Here is a 22,427-nt window from a genome sequence, read left to right as displayed (position 1 = left end):
CCAGAATACAAGTTAAACAATAATCTTGCTTTAATGATAAACAGTAACAATACAAAATACAAATACAAACACAAAGACAAAGGAAGTACTTCCTGCTCTCTCTCCTGTCCTACCCTCCTGGTCAGCCTGAAGAAAAAGAGGTCGAACCCCTGGAAAACACAGTGTTTCATACTAAAAACACAGGAGGGGGTGTGTGCGGGCTTTCCCCCCGAGGTCATCTTATTGGCAGAGACCAACACATGGCCTGTCGCACCCAATCAGTGCGACACAGCAGAAGAAACCCGGTTCACATCTTGTAGCCAGCACACACCTCCTTTATGGCCCTTTGTCCCTGAGTCCATCTTCCCCCCTTCAGGTTACCACACACAAGTTAAAAGTATGTTTTAAGATATAGTTGTTATAGTTGGCTAAATATACGTAATACATGTTAATTACTTTCATATCAATAATAACGAGGAACACATTACCTATGCTCTTAAGCAGTATTAGAGATGCTTTTCAAATAGTCAAACTTCACACAGGCCTAATATAGAGAACACACTCATTAGTCCTACGGCCCTTCCATTTGTTTGAGCTATTGTTCACATCTTTACTTCAAATAAAAGGTTTCACATTGTATATTTCCAGCTTCCTTTACACATACTGTTATTATTAATACAAAGTAACCAACCACACATATCTATTGAAAACAAGTCGATTCCCCTGATAATTGACATGCTGAAACTCTTCGGAATGTGTCCCCTCTCCCAACTCTCTCGTCCCTGTCATAAAAAACTGCTTCCATTTCATATAGAGTAATAAAAGATGTTTAAGCTAATTTCTCCACAATGTTTGTAGCCATTTAGTACCCACACATGAAAGAATAAGAACAGAGGTATAGTTGACCAGTAATCATGTAGCACATATATTTACTGCAATGAAAACACACACACATTTGCTCCAAGAATGTGTAACGCACACCCTTCTTTTACGAGGGAAACATTCCAGCGTCTTGGGACTATCTCCAAATAAGGGTGTCCCCTGCTCCCATCCCTCTCTAAACACAAGGACTTCACCTCAATATATTGGGGGAGGGAAAAGATACTTTGTCCCTTCTAATTTAACACACATGAATATATATAAGGTGACATTAAAAGGAATATACCAGATTGAACTTTCCTGCCATACCACGTTACTTTAATACTTCAAATATTCCTTCATTTCCCCCTTTTGGTCTCGCATTAACGAGACCAACACACATAAGACATTTGAAACAAAACTACTGTCCTTCTTTAATACTGTGTCTGTCCCCCTTCATTAAACCTTTGGGAACAGAAAACAACCTCCAATGACAGTTAAGAAAGACCAAACTATGTTAAAAAATTGTGTCCTTGTTTGCCGAATCATCATACTCGTCCTCTCCCTCCGCATATGCCAACAAGGGCATTTGGTACAGTGGGGGAGGAGCAGCTTTTCCTTCAATGGTGGAAATGATAAGTTTGACACACAAGGAGCGGATGCACGGCACACAACAACAACCACATGTTATTTAAATGGCCACAAAAGTAGCTACAGAAATAAAAAGAGACATTATTAAACCTTTCCATTGACCAAACATGTTAGCAAACCACTCCTCTAAGAAATGTTGTACCCCTGATTGTTCATGCATAGTTTTAGATAGGGTGCGAAGGCCTTCTAAAGCCCTTGTGACGGAACCGTCTGGAGCCGTGTTATTGGGAATAAATGTGCAGCACATCTCCCCAAACATTGCACAAACTCCACCCTTCTCTGCAAGAAGCATATCCAACGCCATCCTATTTTGCACAGCCATAAGGGATGTTGGACCCAATTGTTCAGCCAGGCCCTCTACCGCGTCCCTAGTGAGATTGGCCAATCGGAGTATGTTGTAATGTACATAGTTGATCCTTTCTACATTTTTGATAGGGGTCACAGGGAAGAAGGCAGAGATAATTGGCAAACTTTCAAACCCTGCAGCTATTTGATCAGCTAGTTTGTAGTCGTTAGGGACCCCTCGTGGGATTCCGATGGAATCGATGTAGGTGGGAGAGTCGACAGACAAATCGAAGGAGCCCGGGGCGTGGCGTTTGGACAGCGCGTGTCTCCTACGTTGAGTGATTAGGTTGGTATTAAGTGTGTCTTTAGGGTCCGTGAGCCCCAGTTTTTTGCCTAATAACATTAGGGGTGCCTGGAGGCGCACCATAGCACACAATCCTACAGATAGTTCGGGAATACGGGTGAACAGGCGGTGACCCCCACAATAATAGTAGAGCCCAGCTCTGGCCCAATGTCCTATATTAGTGCTAGACATGGTGAGGTTACACCAATCCGGAGAGACATTTCCTAGGTCAAAACGTGGGGATTTTTGAACCATGGAAAAACATGTGTACCCACCGGCGCCTTTGTCAGGTGTAAATGGGCCTGTCCTAGTGTCATTATCAATTGGAGGGAAAACTTTGGCTAGGGTGGTACAGTTAGGAGGGCTGGCCATCCTAGTCAGTTGTAACATACAGTTGTACCCCCAGGTATCTGTGGGAAACAGGGGCGCAGGGTCAGTGGCTAATTGCGGGCGGGCCGTAGCACAGGCTAGACAATCCCCGGCCATTTGTTCTTGGGCTGTTTGGGCAACCCATTTTAACCATAGGTTGTCATCTGTGTATCCTGTGGCCATTTGGATGACGTCTAGAGGTTGAAGTTGGCTATAATCCCCCGTGCATTTATCCGTACATGTAATTTTAGACAGGTATTTAATATTAGATGCTGCCCGAGGAAGGTTTCGTTCCACCTTTGGTTTAACTTTAATTTCGAAGAGGCCTTGTGGCGAACCCCTCCCTGCATGTACCGCGAGGACATAAAGTCCAGCGTCGGAGAGCACTACATTTTTTAGCGTTATGCGTACGGGATTACAAAACCTGACAACGCATGGGACGTTTGGGTTTCTCCTAATCACTTTCATTCTATGTTTGAGGGATCTAACGATTTCCGCCGATCGGTAAGGTGGCATGTATCCCCAGTCATCAGGACCCGAATTTGCTAGGACACCGGACCAGGACTCGCAGGTGCACCCGTATGTGTATGTGACGGACACATAAGGGTCGCCTTTGGTCCTGTATGTACTGCCTCTGTAAATGTAAGGAGCACCTTTAACCGTATCTGTGACGGTTTTGTTACATACCGCAGGGGCTAAGCAGACATATTTGGCTAGGTAGGAATAGGTACGGTCGAGGCTTCTGCAGGGGGCAATTTTGCACAAGTCGAGTTGTATTATTCCATCACTACCTGCATGGAGAGTGAAGGTTTGTCTAGGAGACATTGGGGTAACTACTGTCTCATAATGGCCCCGTTTGACTCTAGTTACGGATTCATTTGGCGGAGGAGTGGAGTCTGGGTGGTCAATGGAATCACATAAGATTAAAATAATGGTAACAATCACAGTAGAAACCAGGGCTAATCCTGCCAACCATTTCCAGTTCCATAGTTATACTGTGAGCTCCAACCCTTCTAGTGTCAGTATACGTCTATTCTAACCCCCAAGTTATTAAAAAATGCTGTGAACCACTGGGTCACTCAACCATGATTTTAAAGGTTACAATGTACATACAGCAGGGCGAACAAGTAGATTATTACTCCTAACACTAGTAGTGACCAACAGGTTATCAGGAAATTCAGGGCTCCTTCAGACATTTTCTATTGTTCTCTGAGAGGTTTTGGTCCCTGTGTCAGTATCACATGAGGTAAAAAGAAAGACAAATCCCTTAAATATAGATTTTTTAGAAAACAACTCCCTAAATTTGGGTTTATAAATGGGGTCTTCTTATAGGTTAATACATGACTTTAACCTGTGGATTAAGATACCACTTCCCTCAAAAATGAGTTATTAAAATAACTTTACACTGTGGGTTAAGATACCACTTCCCTCAAAAAATGGGTTATTAAAAGAACTTTAAACTGTGGGTTAAGATACCACTTCCCTCAAAAAATGGGTTTGTAAATGAGGTGCTATGTGTAGCTTATAGCAACCTGATCAGAGGGGAGCAGGTTCCTCTGTCTTCCCGTGAAGTCCTGTGTCTTCGTGCTCCGGCCCGCTGATGGCGACTTCTGGGCTGTCGGTTGTAGGGATGTCCTTGTTGTCCTTCTCCTCCAGTCCGCTGATGTCTGCTTCCAAGTCGTCTGCTGTAGGGATGTCCGCGTTGATGATAGCCAGGTCCGTCCGGATGTCGTCGAGGGTCCTTCCAGGTGATTTCCCCGCTGCACACTGGCTCCAGTGGTACCAGATGTCCCCCTTTCCTTCTAGGCGGACAGCATGGGATGTCCGCTGGGTCACTCTGTAGGGGCCGGTGAACCTGGGGTTGAGCCACTTGGGCCGGATGACCTTCAGCTAGACGAACTCCGCTGTGTTGGCCTCGTGTTTTTCGGGTCCCCCTTTGGCATCAGCAACCTGTGTGGAAAATCCTGACACCAATCCGTTAAGCTGCTGGAAATAAGGTTTCGGACTCAGGACCTCTACTTCCTTTCCTACACTCAAGGCTCCTGGGCCAGGAAACTGATGGCCATGTGTCAGCTCAAATGGGGAGAAGCCTGTCCCTTTGTTTATAGAGCTCCTAATTGACATGAGAGCCAGAGGCAAGGCCTCTAACCATTTCATGCCTGTCTCCTCACATGCTTTGCTGAGTTTCTGTTTGATGTTCTGGTTCATCCTTTCTACCTTTCCCTGAGATTGGGGGTGATAGACAGCTCCAAAACTGTGTCTTAGTCCTAAAGACTGTTCTACTGTGCGTAGGTCGTGGTTCTTGAAATGGCTGCCATTGTCTGACCTCACTTTCCTAGGAAACCCATGTAGTGGAATGTAATGAGTGACTAAGAACTTGATCACTGAGTCTGCATCTTCTCTCCTGCATGGCATAGCTTCTGGCCAACCTGTGTATGCATCGACTACAACTAGTAAGTATCTGAACCCTCTTACTTTGTCAATCATGTCAGTGTAGTCAATTATGATTTCTTCTCCTGCCATCTTAGGTAAAGGAAACTTTCCCTGGTGCGGTTTTACAGTGGCTCTGATGTTATGGGTTAAGCAAATTACACATTCCTCTAGGTAATTAGCTATCATGTCAGGTAGGTAAGGGTGCCACCAGTGAGTCAGGTGTCTGTTCATTTGAGTTTTGCCGCAATGTGTTGGGCCGTGTGCTTCTTTAAGCATTGATCTTATCCATCCTGGGGGTATCACTGGTCTCCCATCTGGGGAGTACCATATCCCGTCTTTGTTGGTAGCTCCTCTGTCTAACCATACTGTCTTGTCTTGAGGAGACCCTGTTGCTTGAGCTTCTTTAAGAGTATCATCTGTTACTGCGGGCAGTAAGTCAGCAGATTTTAAGACCAGCATTTGAAACTGGGGCATATACCCTGCTTTGGCTTTAGCTGCCTTGTCTGCTGCACTGTTACCCCAAGCCAAATAGTTGTCCACCGTGCTGTGACCTTTACATTTAAGTAAAGCTAGTTTGTTTGGTAACATTACTGCTTCTGCAAGCCTTTTGATCTGTTTCTCGTGTTTGATGGGAGTATTGGTGGATGTTACAAATCCTGCTCGCATCCATTGGCGCATCTCCACATGTATGACACCATGAACATATGCTGAATCTGTATAGATGTTTACATCTTTTCCCTTTGATAGCTCTAATGCTGCAATGACTCCCATTACTTTTGCCAACTGTGCTGAGACTTTCCCTGTTACTTCTCCTGTTGATCTTTCTTCAAACTCTCCCTCAGCTTTTTGACTCACGACTGCGTAGGCCGCTTGGAGCCCTTTGGTGGGGTGTCTAAAACAACAGCCGTCTGTGAACAGGTTTTCTGCATGTGGCATAGGCTCGTCTCTGAGATCTATTCTTAGCTTCACATCCTGGAGGATTCTTTCCTCACACCAATGGGGTTCTCCGCTGCCAATGGTGTCTGCGCTGTTAACTCCTTCATGTGTGTAGGTGATGTGTGCTTGCGTCAGAGTTTTCTCTAACCTGGTCTGTCTTGTGGAAGTCATTGTGAATGCACTTGAGTTCACAAAAGAGACAATGCTATGTGTTGTCAGTACTGTCAAAGGGTGTCTCATCACAATGTGTGAAATTTTGTTTAAGATACGTGCTGTACCTGCTGCATGTCTTGTGCATGGAGGTTCCCTGTTCTCCACTCTGTCCAGTGTGACACTAATGTACATCAGTATTGACCTACATCCCCCCTTTTTCTGAAATAGAACACCATTTACTGTGTTCTCATTTTCAGAAACATCAAGGAAAAATGGCAATGCATAGGATGCAGAGGCGAGAGAGGTGACCTGGGACATGGATTGTTTGAGAGAAATGAACGCAGCTTCTGCAGCTTGTGTCCAGTCCAGTGTGACAGTGAGATTGTGCATGCCTTTCTCATTGATCAGTGTCCTCAGTACAGCTGTTCTTGGGTTATACTCTGGGATATAGTGTCTGCTGTAGCCTGTGAGACCCAGAAAAGATAACATGTCTTTGACTGTCCTGGGTTTTGGGTGATGCAATATAACCTCCTGATGTGTTGCTGACATGCCCGTACCTGCTGGAGAGATAACTCTGCCCAAAAATGTCACCTCTTTACGGGTGCATTGTAGCTTTTTCTTGGAGACCTTGAACCCTGTTGCATGGAGGCGAACCAGTAGGTTCCTGGTGGCCTCTAAACAAGAGGCTGCGGAGGGTGCTGCAATGAGAAGGTCATCTACATACTGGATCAACACCACCCCCTCTGGTAATGAAACGCCATCTAGCTGTTCCCTGAGTATTTTGTTAAATATTCCTGGAGACAGACTGAAGCCTTGGGGCAGTCTCGTGTACTGTAGTTTCTCCCCTCCCATTGTAAATGAAAAAATAGGCCTCATCTTCTCCGCCAGGGGTATGCAGAAGAAAGCGTTGGCCAGATCAATACAGGTGAACCAGGTATGTTCAGGTGTGATATTACAAATAGCCGTGTATGGGTTAGGCACTGGTACCAGAGCTGTAGTTGTAATAGCATTAATGGTCCTTAAATCATGAGCCATTCTGTACTCCCCGCTAGGTTTTGATACCGGGAGTATTGGAGTGTTCCACTCGCTTTGTGAGGGTTCCAACACCCCTGCTCTCTTCAGACCCTCAACTGCCTTGCTGATTCCCCCTTTGGCCTGTGGTTTAACAGGGTACTGTGGTTGATATACAGGCATAGTGCTACTCACTTCAAATGTTATTGGTGCAGGCTTTGAGCAGAAACCTACGTCATGAGAGTCAGATGCCCACAGGTCAGGTGGGAGGTCACGCAACATGTCTTCAGTAAATGAATGGTCAGTCTTTTCTCTACCGTGATGTCTCTCCACTTCGTGTCTCTCCATGAAGATGCATTCTTGTGTGCAGATTTTTAGAGCATAAGCCTTGTGTGAGGGAGAGTATGTGAGTGCTGCTATTTGTGTTGGTTCCCAATCCTCGACTTCTAGCAGTGTCTTTACCATAGGACCAAGTTCCCTGGCTTCATAGCCCCTCCCGATAGCTAATGAAATGTGTGGTGTGGCTTCAGCTGACATACGGTACCAATAGAGTTGCTCATCAGTGAGTTCAACAGATGCAGCCACCCCCGCTTGACCCATAAATAAATTGGTTGTGGCTACGTCCCAAATGGACATAGCCACCTCTGCGTCATACGCATATGCATAACTTTGGTCGTCCATTCTATCATAATTCATCGTCAGATGGGGAGGATCTGGAGGGGAACCATAAGGCCTGAGGAGGTTAATCCACGGCTTCCATTGTTGAAAAATGGAAAATAGTCCTGGTGTCTTGTCTTGGGGCCGGTCGAGCAACCCCCAGTATATAGTGGCCTGCTGAGTTGCTTCTGCTGCAGTGGATTGGGCCAACATCATTTGAGAAGCTGACTTTATGGTTGACAGTGAACAATTGAGGCGAGTGCCATTTGGGAATGATATTATTAGTCCGTCGGGGGAACAGAGGATCGAGGCGTTAGCTTTGATAAGAACATCCCGCCCCATGAGGTTAGCCGGACTTTGGGGTGCCAAAATGTACTGATGAAGAAATAGCTAGCCCGCTATTCTGGTGGTTAATGGCGTAGTGAGCGGCACCTGCTCTATTTCTCCCGAAAACCCTATGACTGAGACCGTATTACTGGACTTGGATGTGTTAAAAACGGGGGAGTTGATAGTTGAATATCTAGCTCCTGAATCAACAAGGAACGGTAATTTCGCGTGTTTTACAGTCATGTCCATGTAAGGGTCCGCCAGGCCCGTACATTCAGGGTTCCCTGGGCGACCTCATTGTGGTGGGTAATAGTCTTGTTCGTACTGGACAAACTGGCCATAGGGAGCAGCCATCACATTTGGTGCAACGTGACCCTGGTCTTGGTGTTGGGCCTGTGGGGCTGCCTCATGGGGTTTCTGGACATACTGCATATCTGCTCTGTTCCCTTGTCCATGCCCTCTCTGTCCCCCTTGTCCCCGCCCTTCCTGTGGAGGGGTTCCCGTCGGGCACATCTTGTACCAGTGGCCGGTCTGTCCACAGATGAAACACATACCTGGAACACGTACTGGGAGCTGCAGCGAGCCGTTTAGTGGAGAAAGTGAATACTGCTGAATCAACCCAGTCTCATGGCATTTCGTGTTCACCAACACGATTTCTAATCTATTGATTTGTGTTCACCAACACGATTTTCTCCTTTTTTTCGTGTTGCACAGCACCATTTTAAAAGCAATGTATTTCTATTGGTAGTCTCACGGCATTACGTGTTATAGGAAGACCGGAAGCTGTGTGGTTCATGAAAACATGTTCTTACTCAATAGCAAGCCACAATTATTGCTTTTATTTGATCTCACCAGAATGCGTGACTCCACCACGACTCCTTAGCATTGCGTGGTGGAGTCACGACATTTGTTACATTTACGTGTCGGCACCACGCAAACAACGCCAATGTAAAGTGAATGAGGCTCCTTTGTCGTGGTGCACACAGGCATTTCTACAACATCCTGCAGTGAGCTTTTTATTCTATAAAACGTTTTTAAAATCTACTTTATAGCTTGTAGTAACTCACGGGAGGCTTGTTTTATTTTATTTGTATTCATAATCATTTTTATTTTTCGTCAGAATGTATTATGGTGCATTATTTTTATTAAATTAGTTATTTTTTCAGGAAGGCCAGAGCTTCAGCTGTGTCAAATAGATTGTTCCCTTTAGTTTACGTTATTTAAAAGACAATTATATTCTTATTTGATCAATAAAGGGGTATTGTTGGCCAATATTAGTCATTTAAAAAATATATAATGATGATAATGATGGTGAAAACCACTCCCCCCACATCGGAATGATGATGGCTACTGACTGTATTTTAAATGCTTTTTGTTTAATAGTAATAATAATCATTTTTATTATAACAACAATAAACCAGAAGAAGATTCCGTCGTTACCACGACAACGTTACGTCGCGCTTGACGACAACGTGACTTAGCCACGTTACCCACAATCACCTCACTTTCATTAGTTTCATCTGACAACGGACTACAGTAAGTATCTAAAATCAAGGGGAATTTATTTCGTTAAAACACGAAATAATATTGCTTTTATTTATTCCACTGTAGCACAGTCTCTATAGCGTTTCATTCCTGGATATAAGGTTGAGTTTTTTAGTGTGTTTAGCTTTTACAATAGGCTACGCGCAACCTACTGTAGCGGCCACGTCCAGCTACCAACTACTAGCGGCCTCCGGCCTTCCGGTCAAAGTTTTTAGCTGGATAGCATTTATAGTTTATACAGCTACATGACATCTGTCATCGGCACAGTTGGATAGTGGAGGTGCGTGCTAGAAAAATATGTTTAAATGCATGTATTTGCACATGTGTTGTAAGGACAGGGTTCAACACAGAGTTTTAATAGTGGCTAAAGGGCATCGGCGATGGAGTGGAACAAAAATTTGGAACTGGAGTTTTTCCAGAGGATTTGACTGGCCAGTGGGGACCACCCAATGTCCCACTCTGAATCAGAAATACTTAATTGATCTCCGGGGGAAATTGGGATTGTTACATTGTAGAATTTAAATATATAATAGAAGATATAAGAAAAACAAGTATGTAAAAATATGTGCATAATATAACAATATGCACAGTATAAATGCATAATGTATGCCAGAGTATTGCTCAGATTAATTATTCTTGCATATAGAGTATTGCACAGATGTTACTGTTATTCTAAATAATCCTAATCATGTTTTTATTTTTCCTGTTTTACAGCTTCATTACAACACTTAATATCTCCAACACACACATATCCACACACACGCACACACATATAAAACCAACAGCACTTTTAAGAGCCACTCTTTCTATCACTCTCTCTTTTAATCGCTCTCCTGTCTTTCTCTCACTCTTCATTTTGTGTATTGTTTGTATTATTTGTATGCCATGTCCCTCAACCCTGAAGTGAGGGTCTTTGAGGATCCCAAGGAGGCCACGATGCACATGGCTGCATTGATTAGCGAGGCTCATCTCCATGAGGCCAGGGTGAGGCTTTTCATGATAAGCAAATACCCAAGTCTGTAATATAATCATTGCTATTGCTTTTTATTGATGTAATGTAAAGGGTCAGTTAGACCTTTTTATGCAACCGTTAAATAATTGCTCAAATATAAGTGCTGCTGTCTTATGTTGTATTACAACTTTGTTGTTGATCTCAACCTCTGAAAAAATATAGGCTGCCATGGCCACTGAAACTCCTGCCATCCCTCCAAAAAAGAAAAGAAAAAGCAGGAAGAGACCCCTTTCTAATCCAGTGGTCACAAGCAGACGTGAGAGACAACGGGAAACACAACGCTCAGCATCAGGTTTGTTCTTTACTATATCATGATTTCTAAGTCTAAGAATAAAGATAATTCATAACAAAGTTATTTTGGTGTACACAGTATGAAATTATTAATTTGAAGATACTTCTTGACAAATCTGTTGCAATGTTTAAAACATTTTCAAATTAAATCAAGATATTGTAAGAGCCTGTGACTGATAATCCTTGCTTGTGTTGTATTTTTGAACATGTGTACCTCGATTTGGATAAAAGTATGGCAAATGTAAATTGTCATTGTGATGCTGTGGTAATATGTTCTTAGTTTCATTACCTGCAGTCCTTACAGAGCATTTTCATATTACAATTCATTGGTGTAATTTTAGATTCATTGAAGGGTTAAGCAAAAATGACTGTCTCTGCAGCTTCACAAGCCAGAAGAGACGATCCTGTGCATGAGGAAGGCCTTCAGCTAGAACATCTAGAGTTTTGGAGTCTTGGTGAGTATATTGATTATAACAGCAGTTGACTGGCACTACAGTTTTTCCCAATGTTTCCATTTTTATACTCATCTAGTTAATCATAATAAAGTATTGAGTATTGACTGTTTCATGACAAGTGAATGCATATTTGGTATAAGTATCACTTGCTAATATTGCTTTGGATGCATATGATGATTCATAGCATGTTGCTATTATTAGTCGGCATATATTTTTCCAACTCAAAAGTGGTTCAGTATACTACCTTAATATCCATCATACCAGTTTTAGGGTGGCGGCTTAACAGCTGTTCTATTTTTTAGAAACACATCTCCAAGAGTTAAGGGACACCCGAGCTGCAGTCCAGGTTCCGGAGGCAACAGACGGAACGGTTTCTGCCTGGGCACAAAGGCAGCTTCTCACAGATGTGAGAATGAAAACGGCTAGGCCAATGCTTTTTAATGTAAATCTCTCAGCTGAGAGAATAGCCATTCAGAAGTGCCACAGATGCTGTGCAGAAGAAGCGGCTTAGGTGCCTGGACTGTGTTCCACTGGACATGGAGTTCCTCTGTGCAACCTGTGACATGGAGGCCCACAAGAGGAATATCTTCCATGACAGAGAGGCTGTGTTCAATGGATTTCTGGAGCCCATTCCCCCTACAACTGCTGTGGTGGTGGATGAAAATGGCCAGCCTCAGTTTTGTGAACAAAGTATGTAAAGATTAACATTACATTACACTGTCCCATTATAGTGTAGTTCCCATAATTAAGTGTGAATGGGAAGTGTACATAGCTGATTGAAAAAAGTATGATTGGTTTTGACTAGGGCTGCAAGATATGTGGAAATTATGCAACATTTTATTGAATATCTTGATAATTTGGAGAATTAAGGAAAAACTGTAAATACACCCTTCCTAACTTATTTTCAATATTGCAGTATTTCAACTGCCTGTTCCTACTCCAAGGTCAATCTGTGAATGCTCTGATGACGTCACAGTTACTCCTTGGAAGCATATTTCTGTGGTCACCATCAACGGTAAGTTGTTCTGAAAGCCCTTCTTTTTGTACAAGTAGTATTGTACGGCAGAGTTTTACCACTTTGTGCAATGCAAAGATTTTTATCACCTGGTCCTTTTCAGACAACACCCAAATGCCATGTCAAATAGCTAATACATCATATATGCACATCTATGTATAAAATCCAATATGTTAAGGCAAACTCACAGTTTGATTACCGAAATACCTTTACTTGTCCATTTGTTCACAGGACAATACAATGTCTGCTTGCCTCGGAAATCCTGTCCATCCTGCTCTGCAGAATGGACTCCTGAGGTTAAAGACCTGCTTTTGTATCGGTACTGGCCAGCTAGCACCAGCTGACAGACGCTTTACAAATATGATGTGTTCACCTCATTCGAGCACATGAAGGTGACAGCACCAGCCATGTCCAGGCAGGCATTTCTGAAAATGTTGGAGCACAGATCTGTTCAAGCTGGACGGGTAAATCTGCCTGAATCACACGGAAACATACAAAAAACAACATCGTATTACTGTATACCATATCATTCATTGTTGGCATTGCTTTCAAAAACAATTACTTCCACTTTTTTAAATCAATATACAGACAGGTAGTATCTGTGCTGATACATTTCAGCGAAGCTTCTTCGAGTTTTGCTTCTGTCAGTACAAACAAGAGGATATGTGCCAGGTCCATCACTTTGTTTGTCCAGCATGTTCTCCAGACATGTTGGCTGTCTGCTGTGATGGAAACCGCAAGCATTACCGCTTTTCCAAGTCAAAAGGGTAGGTATAGGTATTAATGAAAATGATAAAGAACACACCGCTAATACAAATAGTAGCCCTTGGGGTTGTCTTTGAGTAGCCATAACAGACATTAAAACAAATCATAGTAATGTAGTGCTTTGTGATTTTTATTATTGACTTGTATGTTAACTTATCATGGACAGGACTGAGAGAAAGTCGCAACATTTGTTGTTGTCCCCAAAGGTCTTTTATTTTGAAACTGTACATCAGAATGTCCTGATTTTTTCTGAGTGACTACATGGGGTGTCCTGCTATCACCCTGGAGTGAGATGGATCTATGATACTTGACAGTTTTTGTTTTATTTTCATCTAAAAACAGGGATGATAGCTCATATATGAGATTTCAAAGGTATTTTATTTTGAAACTGTACATCAGAATGTCCTGATTTTTTCTGAGTGACTACATGGGGTGTCCTGCTATCAACCTGGACTGAGATGGATCTATGATACTGGACAGTTTTTGTTTTATTCTCATCTAAACACAGAGGGAGGATTTTTTTTGACTCTATCATAATGCATAGGATATTCGCGCACCGCAATATCACGTGAGGGCTGGCTTGAGTAGGTTTTTCCGATTGGAGGCTGGCTTGACTGCAGTCTAAACCAGAGAGAGAATCGCTGTCAAGGGGGCTACAACTACAACAAGATGAACATATTTGACCGTGATTTAATTGTAATACACGTTTCAAAATGATGCCGAAGTAACAACATACTGATACCGGATAGTAAAAACCATGAATTAAGGCTTTGACAAGTCTGCGGACAGACGGCAGGCGAAAAACCTTTTAAAATGCATGCTTTCTAATGGAGATTTGGCTAAGCTAACGTTGTAAATGCTCCGACCGTCCACACTCACAACAACGGCCTATACAGACATAAATAAACCAGCGACTGTATTCGCCATGACACAGACAGTATGTGGTTTGTACTTGTTTAACTTTTGTCTAGTTTCTGAACAGATATGAAGAGCTGTGAGCTCTGAGTGCTAAGAGCTAACGGCTGTGTTGTTTTTCTGGGGAGCTCATTGAAGATGACGTCATGGCTCCGCCTACACTGCGTTACTATAGAAACTACCCCAGTTCCTCACGAGTCTAAAAAAACAACTCACGTCAACGCGCGTAAGCAACGTGGGCGCCAACGTGAGCGCCCTCGTGACCAAAATATTTGACGCCGCTGATTGGCTGAAATTATGTTTCGGTGGCACAGTTGACTATTGAGACTTTTGCAACGTGCTGGTTGCTGCTGTTTGGCTCGGGGGCAGTGCCCCGTAATGATAAACTAATGCCAAGGGCAAGGCCAGGCAGGAAACATGTGACTTATCATTAACTTTAGACATCGTAACACAATTTTAAACAAGATTTTATTGTAGATTATACATTTTGCTGATATCAATTGTATGATATTTACCTTGTTCATAAAAAATATAAAATATATATATTTTTGAAATATATATTTTTTGATTTTTTTTTTTTTTCATTTAATATTTTTTTTTGTATGTGGGAAGAGGTGGGGCGGTGCCCCTAGCGCCCTTATGGGCCGGCCGCCACTGGAAATGACAGTGCTGTCTGTGGTACTGCCAAATTCACCGCTGGCAGAGGGATGTCAAAAAAGTCTGGTGCCCAGATAGACGAGGAGGGCATTCAAGTGGCAGTTTGCAGGTATGTATTTGTAAGTCTGTCTTTGTGTGCATATGTGTTTGGTTCTTGAGTCTGGTCTCATTATTTCAGTTTTAATAGCAATCCAAGTCTAAGTCTTTGTAAGAATTGGAAGCATTAAACACTTTTGATTGTGGAGCGGAATTGATCCATCATTAGTAGCATCCAAGTGATATTTGTTGTTATAGCCACCTAGATGACAGAGATGAGTGCTTAAGCCAGGCCTTGCTGTGTCAGTTTGTTATTAACAACTAGATTTTCTTCTGATTAATCAGACATGGGTTTCTCTTACGAGGACTGAACCACTTCCGTGGAGAAATATACGCTTACCCAATGTTTCTCCAAAAAGAGATGTCGAAGAAGGCAAATGTTGACTTCTTCTGTATGGATGTAACATGCAGGTAATCCTCACTGTCATATTGCACATCCACAACAATGTATAAAATGGCCTATGCCTCAGCAGTCATTTTAGATGTTATTGATATTGTTGTCATGTCAATTAAAAGTTTATCTTTGTAACACTCAATCACAAAATGCTGCTCCTGCTTCTTAGGTACTGGCCATACCTTAACAAAATGGCAGAGGGATTACCAGAGCTTCTGCCGTTGACAGAAATGAGGCCATTTCTTAGCGTGATGCATGCTAAAGCCCATACAGCAAAATGCGAGGTACATAACATCTTTAATGCAAAGGATTTTTAAATGTTGTGCATGGCATGCCTTATTGGATATCAAAAACTTCTAAAGAAATGCTACATAACACTACTTGCGCTGTGTTGCAGGTGAGATCGGGTGGCAGAAGTCAGGACAGAGCAGGAAACACAGTGGGAGAGAAAGTAGAGCAGGTATGTTATTAATGGCATTATTGTAACTGTATGGATACAAGAAGTCTTAATAGAAAGCAGTACAAATATGTATGTGTCATCTCAGTGACAAGCCTGTTGATTAGTTTAAAGCATATTCTTTATGTCTGAGTTCAAATGAAAGATAGGCAGCTCATATGTATAGCAACACTAAATGCATGCATATTGTAGGAAGTCAGTACACAAGTTTTCTCTTAAACCATCCAGTTCAAGATCTATGATGTGTAGGTGATATTGTTATGTGATGGTGACCGAACATTAATTGTAACATTCATTATAGGTGAACACCTTTCTCTCCAGGGCAGCTCTGGTCACAAAATAAATGACAAAAGCAGGTTGGTATTAACACTACACACTGTGATAAGGCAGTCCTGATAAGCATTTTACAGAGAGATCCCTCCTTAAAAACATTATTGGTGTATTACTTTACTGTAATTACCAGTTCAACAACCTTTCAACGATTGGGTTTAGTCATGTCTATCAGGTTTCTCACTCAGTATTGCCTTTTTGATGTGAATACTTACTTTTTTGTTTGTGGATATATTTTTGTCTTTTTTAGGAAGAGTGAACATGCTCACTCAACAGGCCATGGGTTGGAACAGAAGGAAGAGGGACAACCTTCATCAAGTTTTTGTCACGATTCTCATGTTATGTCACGTTTATAGTTTTGTAGGTTTGGGTGTTTTTGCTGTTTTCCCTGTCATGTTTTCCTCTGGGTTATTGTCTGGTCCTTTTCCCTGTGTTTTCCTCTTGTCATTAGTTTCCCTGGTGTGTCTAATTGTCTGATTATGTTCACCTGTGGCCACTGTGTTTTCTCCTCCCTCCTCACCTGTGTCTTGTTGTGTGATTAGTCTTGTGTGTATTTAAGTTCTGGGTTTTCTGTCTGTCTTTGTCGGTTTGTCTTGTGCCATGACTAGTTCTGCGGTGAGTGTTCTGTTTTGTCATTGTTTATATCATAGCCTTGAAATAAATGACTTTTTTCAGTTTATATCTGCATTTGGGTCCTGCTTCCTTCACAAACCGTTACAGTTTTAGCCCACAGATATGTCAAAGTAAGGGCAAATTAAAATTGTCTTCTCATCTGACATTACATATTTATGAAGGATGTCTGCAATGTAACCTCATACCTATATACATTATGTTCTCCCTTATCCACACTTCCTCTTGCAAGTCAGATGGTGTCATGGAATGTTTCAACTGTTCTTCTGAAGGTCTTGTACTGAAAACTGGTGTTCTTTGCATTATGGTGTTGCATGGCGCTTTTGCTCTGACATTTTCTTTTTTTGGTAAAGATCACAGAGAGGGCAAAGGTGGAAGCTGCCAGCTTCAGAGACTTCAAAAAGTAGCACAACCTTGATCAGGAGACCATACAGCAGTGGGTGTATGGTGTCAGGCAATGGGCAGTCACAGGTAAGACATACCACAGGCTTTCCATATATACATCTGTTAATTACTGTAAGTTTAGACACACAATATAAGTTGGCTATATGTTGAAACTGAGACTGTCACTGATTGTATTTCTTCTCCAATTGTTTTTTTGCAACTATTTAGAGAGTCTACGCCCCAGGGTGTACTGAAGGACTGAGGGTGGATATTGAGAACATCACCATCACTCTTTTGCGCAGGAAGCAATATCTGTATCATCAGCATGGTTTGTTGTCAAACGTAGTTATTGCAATTACACTTCATAAACAACAAACATTCTGGCACCATGACACAGTTTTGTTTCCGTTTCACTTTGCAGACACCAACCAGGCAAGGCAAAGAAAGAGGAAGAGAATGAGAGAGCTGAAGAAGAAGCTTTGCGAAAAAGTTGTGCAATACAACACAGGAGTGCAGGAAGAACTGATTGACAAGGAGTTGGCTTGCAGTCTGACAGAGGGCTACATCCTACCATGGGAGAGGCATGCAAATGATAGGATAATTGCTAGTTTGGCTTGTTGTTTTTTTAGTCTATACCAAAATATGAAAAAGCAATGGTGATACCTGCAAATATATAATATTTGTTATTAGTTTACATTATAGAGAACCAATACTATCGCTACAAAGATGTGTGTCTCAGAAATGAAAATCATTCTGTAATAATATAATATATGAATAAATATTCCTTGTCCACTACTCCATTCCTTTCCTCAACCGAAAGGCAACACCTTCAGGTTGAAGAGGTCTGTCTTTGACCAGGTAATGCTGGTCAGACGTTTGGAGGAGGAGCAGAGCATCCTGGGGAAAGAGATGTCGCAGCACATCATGTTCCTTCTGAAGGAAGTGCAAGAAGTGGAAGCACTCAGAGGACAGACTTTGGAGGGCATCAAAACCAGCAGTATGTCTGAGATCTTAACATTTGAATATTTTCATCCACTCTTCAAAACATTACATGTCTTACATAAGTAGAACACATCTGTCACTGTGTCAGGCCAAAGTGAAATAGTAAATTACTGAAACTATTCATTATCAAGATCATAATCGATTATTTTCTGTCTATTGACTAATTGTTAAGCACTATATAAACATTAATCAACATGTCCCATTTGGCACCCAATATATAGTAACATCCTTCAGTTTAAGATGGATTTACCTATTTTGTAGTGTTTTTACATATGCAGCATTGAACAATGCAAAGAGATTTGCAATTGTCATGGTTTGTTTACATTGAGCCCTTTTTCTGTGTGATTATTCCTCTACAGATTTCGGTGACCTGACTCTTCGGATTCTACACATGTGCTCAAGAGTGTCCTCAGTCGGAGGTGGCACTTTCTCAAAAGCCAACACAAACAGGCTGTACATGCGTACAGCGGTGTAGCCGCTTTGGAATGCCATGATCTTCAATTAAGGCAGGACATTGAGGAGTCGGATGACAATGACTACACTAGCCCTGAGTCTGAGGAAGAAGACCTGTAAAGGTTTCTGCCAAGCAAGACAGAGGCACTGGAGAGCTCTTTCACAAGCGACGTGTCACGTCCACATGCTGGCGCACTCCATAATAATGACAAAATACATTTAAAACACACTTAAAGCCATACAGAATAAAGACATTATGAAACTATGCACTTGTTTCGCCCGACTGAGTTCATAGTAATGTGAAAATGTGTTTATATTCTGTACTTCTGTTTATTTAAAGCGCTTTGACTTGCTGATGTGTATGAAAATAAATTGCCTTGCCTTTATATTAAACTGCCTCTTATTACTCAAACAAGTGCTATACAATGGTTGATTTTTTTGTCACTGCATTTTGTCATTTGTTGATTATGAACTATTAATGTGAATACATTGTAAATAGAGTTCATACAATAACATAATTCTTTATTAGTAACGTGCATAATGCAGGGTAAATACCAACACATTCTCACTCCCAACTTGTACTTCTAATTTTGTATTATTTTCTAAACCACACAGTGTTATTTACTTAATAACACACAATTATTCTTGTGTTTATTTGATTGTATAATGTCGGACTTTTGGAGTCCGTCAGGACCGAGGGTCGGAGCAGCTCATAGTAGTTGCTTTAGAGAATTTTACACCCAGAAGTAAGTATTCTCTCTTTGCTTGACAAACCCATCCATGGACAAACCCCTTGATACTCCTCAAGCTTTGTGATTGGATGTTGGAGTGGCAGTGCGCCGAGCGTCCAACATCACTTTGAAATGGAATGGAACCACGACACATGGTCCAAAACTGGAGTCGAACGGGTCCACCCCCTCCCCCACCCCGTCACCAGAACTGCACATGCTGGCTATTGTGTGTTTGGGTTCCATGTTCTATGGCACGTCTCTACTGGGAATTGTAGTTTTAAAAGACGTTTTTGTTAAATATATTAAACTGTGTACACCCCTAGAGGTTTAGGGGATACGAAACACAGTGGGTTATCACATTTAAAACATCATTAATAAATGGGTGAAAATTGCTTGTGCCCATAATGGGCAGCATTAGTATACCCACATGACAGCTAAGGTCAGAAGAGCTTTATTTAACAGCTGGTCTTATGTTTGTGACCCCTCCTATTGTCCATTTATAAGCCTTGAAACATGCACTTGTCAAGGTTCGGAGGCATATTTTGCAAATATGGCAGTAGCCATCGATCATCTTAAGATAAGATACTTTATTGATCCCAAGCGGGGCAATTTTTTCGTTACAGCAGCATGTGTAACAGTTGGAAATAGGCTGTGGTGTTTATTTGGAGATCATTTAGTATAATCACACAAATTCTATGTTTTATATTTAATAATTCTCTGTTCCTCATTTATTGGATGTTCAATACCTGACAAGGTCAGAGATGAAAAAGGTCAGAGATTAAAAACTTGGGTCGCAGGTTCCTCAACAGTGCATTACAAGACATCTGTCGATATTTATGTACCTCCACCATTAAACTGTCATATTCTGTACATTTCTTATACTATCTAGATACATCTTATAAGAGTATAATACATATGTATAATATCAGTTAAAATAAGTGCTTCAACTTAGTTAACATTGCAGGAAAGTTGATTGTCAAGTTCCAAAACAAACTATGCAATATATTAGACGTTAAGTACTTTGTCAGACTTAATATTTGTCTGTCGATAGATACCCCCAAAGCTTTTTCTTATTTAAAAGAAGACCTTAACTTAAAGTATTCTTTAATGTTTAAATGAAGCCTATTTAGTTTGTCTGTTTTGCACATCCTCCTATTAATATCTTTGGACGTCCTGCACTAAACTGTTTTATTGTGGAGATCACAACAGTATCTTCTTGATATTTTCATCTATATTTCTATGATTGACCTTCTACTTTCCCCCTATGTATGTACTCTTAATATTTTTATGTTTCATCAAATATAACATAATTCAACAAAAAAATTCAATAACGTGCTTTAACCACTAGGCGGTACGGGTTAAAAAAAACTCAACTTTAAAGTGTTAACAAGACAATTTATACTGCTGTTTCCAGTTTAGTTTATGATGGATGTATTTTGTTATCGACACATATATTGTTTTATATATTTGTGACACCAATCTTCGGAAAAAGTGTGTTTGGTATCTGAAATAAATTAGGGTTATGCAGGTAGCTGAGAGTGGACCGGCTCCGTTTCCACGGCAACGGTGGCTGAGGATCATGGGTAATCCATTGTCCAAAAAGACCACAAAAAACGAGTAAAAAACCTTTGAAGCCCCTGTACTGGTATTTAGAAGTTATCTACTGTCACTTCAGCATAGCTTAGTTAACTGGGGAAAGAATAATAACACTAAATTCCTCCCATCAAGAGCTCCCCATCAAACACCGCATTGACTTTAAAATATTACTTTTCACTTTCAAAGCCCTCAACAACCTTGCCCCCACCCGTCGCCTCAGATGTTCGCTGAAGCTAACCTACTGCAGCCCATCAGGACAAAGCTCCGGACCTGGGGTGACAGGGCCTTCGCAGCAGCCCCCACTACCTCTCCAGCCACGTCAGATCCGCCAACACTCTCACATCATTCAAACAATCTCTCAAAACTCACCTTTTCACTCTTGCCTTCAACTCCTAATCAACTAACCCCTTTCCCTTATTCCACCTAGCTTAGCACTTTCTACTTTTGTTATTTTTGTTTTACTTGCTTGTAAGCAATGTATTAATTTAATTTAATGTATTATTAAATTAAAATAGCCTACAAACAGTGTATTCTCAAAGGATTGAAGCATTGGCTACTTATTTCTTGATGTTTTGTGCATTAAGCATTCTGTTATTAATGTTTTCAATAATGTACTATCATCTCAAGCACCCGTTGTGTGCTGCTTCTGTGTATTTCAATCAGGAGAGACTTCATTTTGTTTAAAGAACATTTATTGACACATGCCATACGATAAATGTTAAGTCTTTGGCGATTAGACCCCGATCCTGAAATGGTATATCTAAAGGGGGAAATGGAGCCATGAGCATATAGGGAACCCCCCCTGGGGTCTAGACACTGGTGATGATGCTGAAGATCTGGATTTGATGAGGAGACGGGATGAAGAGGGGATGTGATGAGGTCTTTGGATTAGCTCTCCTGGCAGTGGATGTGGTGAGAGGAGGTGGATGGGGGGGAGGCGGGCGGCAGCATGACAACCTGAAATAACAGCTGACTGCCATTTTAAAGTTTGGCTGCAGCACGGTGTTTGGCTGCTGGAGAATGAGGTGAAATGTAATATGTTAAAGACAACGCCTGTGATGAACTGATTATATGCAGCTGCAGAGTGAATGTATATATATATATATATATATATATATATATATATATATATATATATATATATATATATATATATATATATATTAGTGGTGGGCATAGATTAATTTTTTTAATCTAGATTAATCTCACTGTATTCTTGGAATTAATCTAGATTAATCTAGATTAATTCCAAACATAACGTGGTGGTAATTAAAAGGCTACGAAATTAAATTATGTAATTTAAAATGACATAACGTAGTGTTAACTGTGTTCGTTATTCTCCCGTCCAGGAGAGAAGCTTTAAAAGGAGACTAAATGGAGTCTCTGTGAAAGTTCAATTGGGTACTTTAATTAAAAAAGGCGCGGGTTGGTCACAAGCATGATATTGTTCAGTCAGACAAACAGCTGTGATCTGGCTCTCGATAGGGAAGAGAAGAGAATGGATCTCTCCTCCGGTGCTGTTATATATCCTCTGCTGGCTCCTCCCCGCCAGCCGGCTCGCCTCGTCTCCAATGTCCGTTATTGCATTTAAACAGAGGATAGGTTCTTTTCACATTCACTATATGCTTAACACGCCGTTTCTCCTCATATTCTCTTTCATCACTTTTCATTTAACACATTCTAAACGCTGTAATCAA

The 22,427-nt window shown here is 41.4% G+C and overlaps 2 protein-coding genes and 1 long non-coding RNA gene across 5 annotated transcripts in view; 2 read left to right on the top strand and 1 right to left on the bottom strand.

The window, feature by feature from the left end:
* The first annotated feature begins 11,652 nt into the window (after nt 1-11,652).
* Nucleotides 11,653-13,243, top strand: LOC307018747. 2 transcript variants are annotated; one of them, XR_013802490.1, is made up of 4 exons: nt 11,653-11,995; nt 12,250-12,320; nt 12,552-12,784; nt 12,909-13,243. It is a non-coding gene; the product is annotated as an uncharacterized lncRNA (long non-coding RNA). The 2 variants fall into 2 exon arrangements; XR_013802491.1 differs by having other exon boundaries at nt 12,222-12,320.
* The window catches only part of LOC307018746 (uncharacterized protein), a 155,886-nt gene continuing 146,126 nt past the window's right edge, over nt 12,668-22,427 (bottom strand). The window contains exon 6 of the mRNA XM_079649145.1: nt 12,668-12,794. Coding sequence (XP_079505271.1) covers nt 12,695-12,794 — 100 coding nt within the window. The 3' untranslated portion in view covers nt 12,668-12,694. The remainder of the gene's footprint in view (nt 12,795-22,427) is intronic.
* Nucleotides 16,508-18,672, top strand: LOC307020526 (uncharacterized protein). Of its 2 annotated transcripts, none has more exons than XM_079651944.1 (6): nt 16,508-16,549; nt 16,918-17,035; nt 17,177-17,276; nt 17,370-17,529; nt 17,782-17,945; nt 18,310-18,672. In XM_079651944.1, the coding sequence occupies exons 2-6, from the start codon at nt 17,009-17,011 to the stop codon at nt 18,423-18,425; spliced, it is 567 nt and encodes a 188-aa protein (XP_079508070.1). In that variant the 5' UTR covers nt 16,508-16,549; nt 16,918-17,008; the 3' UTR covers nt 18,426-18,672. The 2 variants fall into 2 exon arrangements, with proteins under 2 accessions (XP_079508070.1, XP_079508069.1); XM_079651943.1 differs by having other exon boundaries at nt 16,520-16,549; nt 16,925-17,035.

Source organism: Notothenia rossii (genome assembly GCF_949606895.1).
Source record: "Notothenia rossii genome assembly, chromosome: 9".
NCBI classification, from domain to species: Eukaryota; Metazoa; Chordata; class Actinopteri; order Perciformes; family Nototheniidae; genus Notothenia; species Notothenia rossii.
The sequence above is the reverse complement of the archived record's forward strand: the minus strand, read 5'-3'. Positions and strand labels throughout refer to the sequence as shown.

What these genes read in the sequence shown, in the direction of transcription:
- LOC307020526 (XM_079651943.1), top strand. An exon ending in TACATCCTACCATGGGAGAG is followed by an intron (nt 17,530 to 17,781) that starts GCATGCAAATGA and finishes CAACACCTTCAG; the next exon opens with GTTGAAGAGGTCTGTCTTTG. An exon ending in GGAGGGCATCAAAACCAGCA is followed by an intron (nt 17,946 to 18,309) that starts GTATGTCTGAGA and finishes ATTCCTCTACAG; the next exon opens with ATTTCGGTGACCTGACTCTT.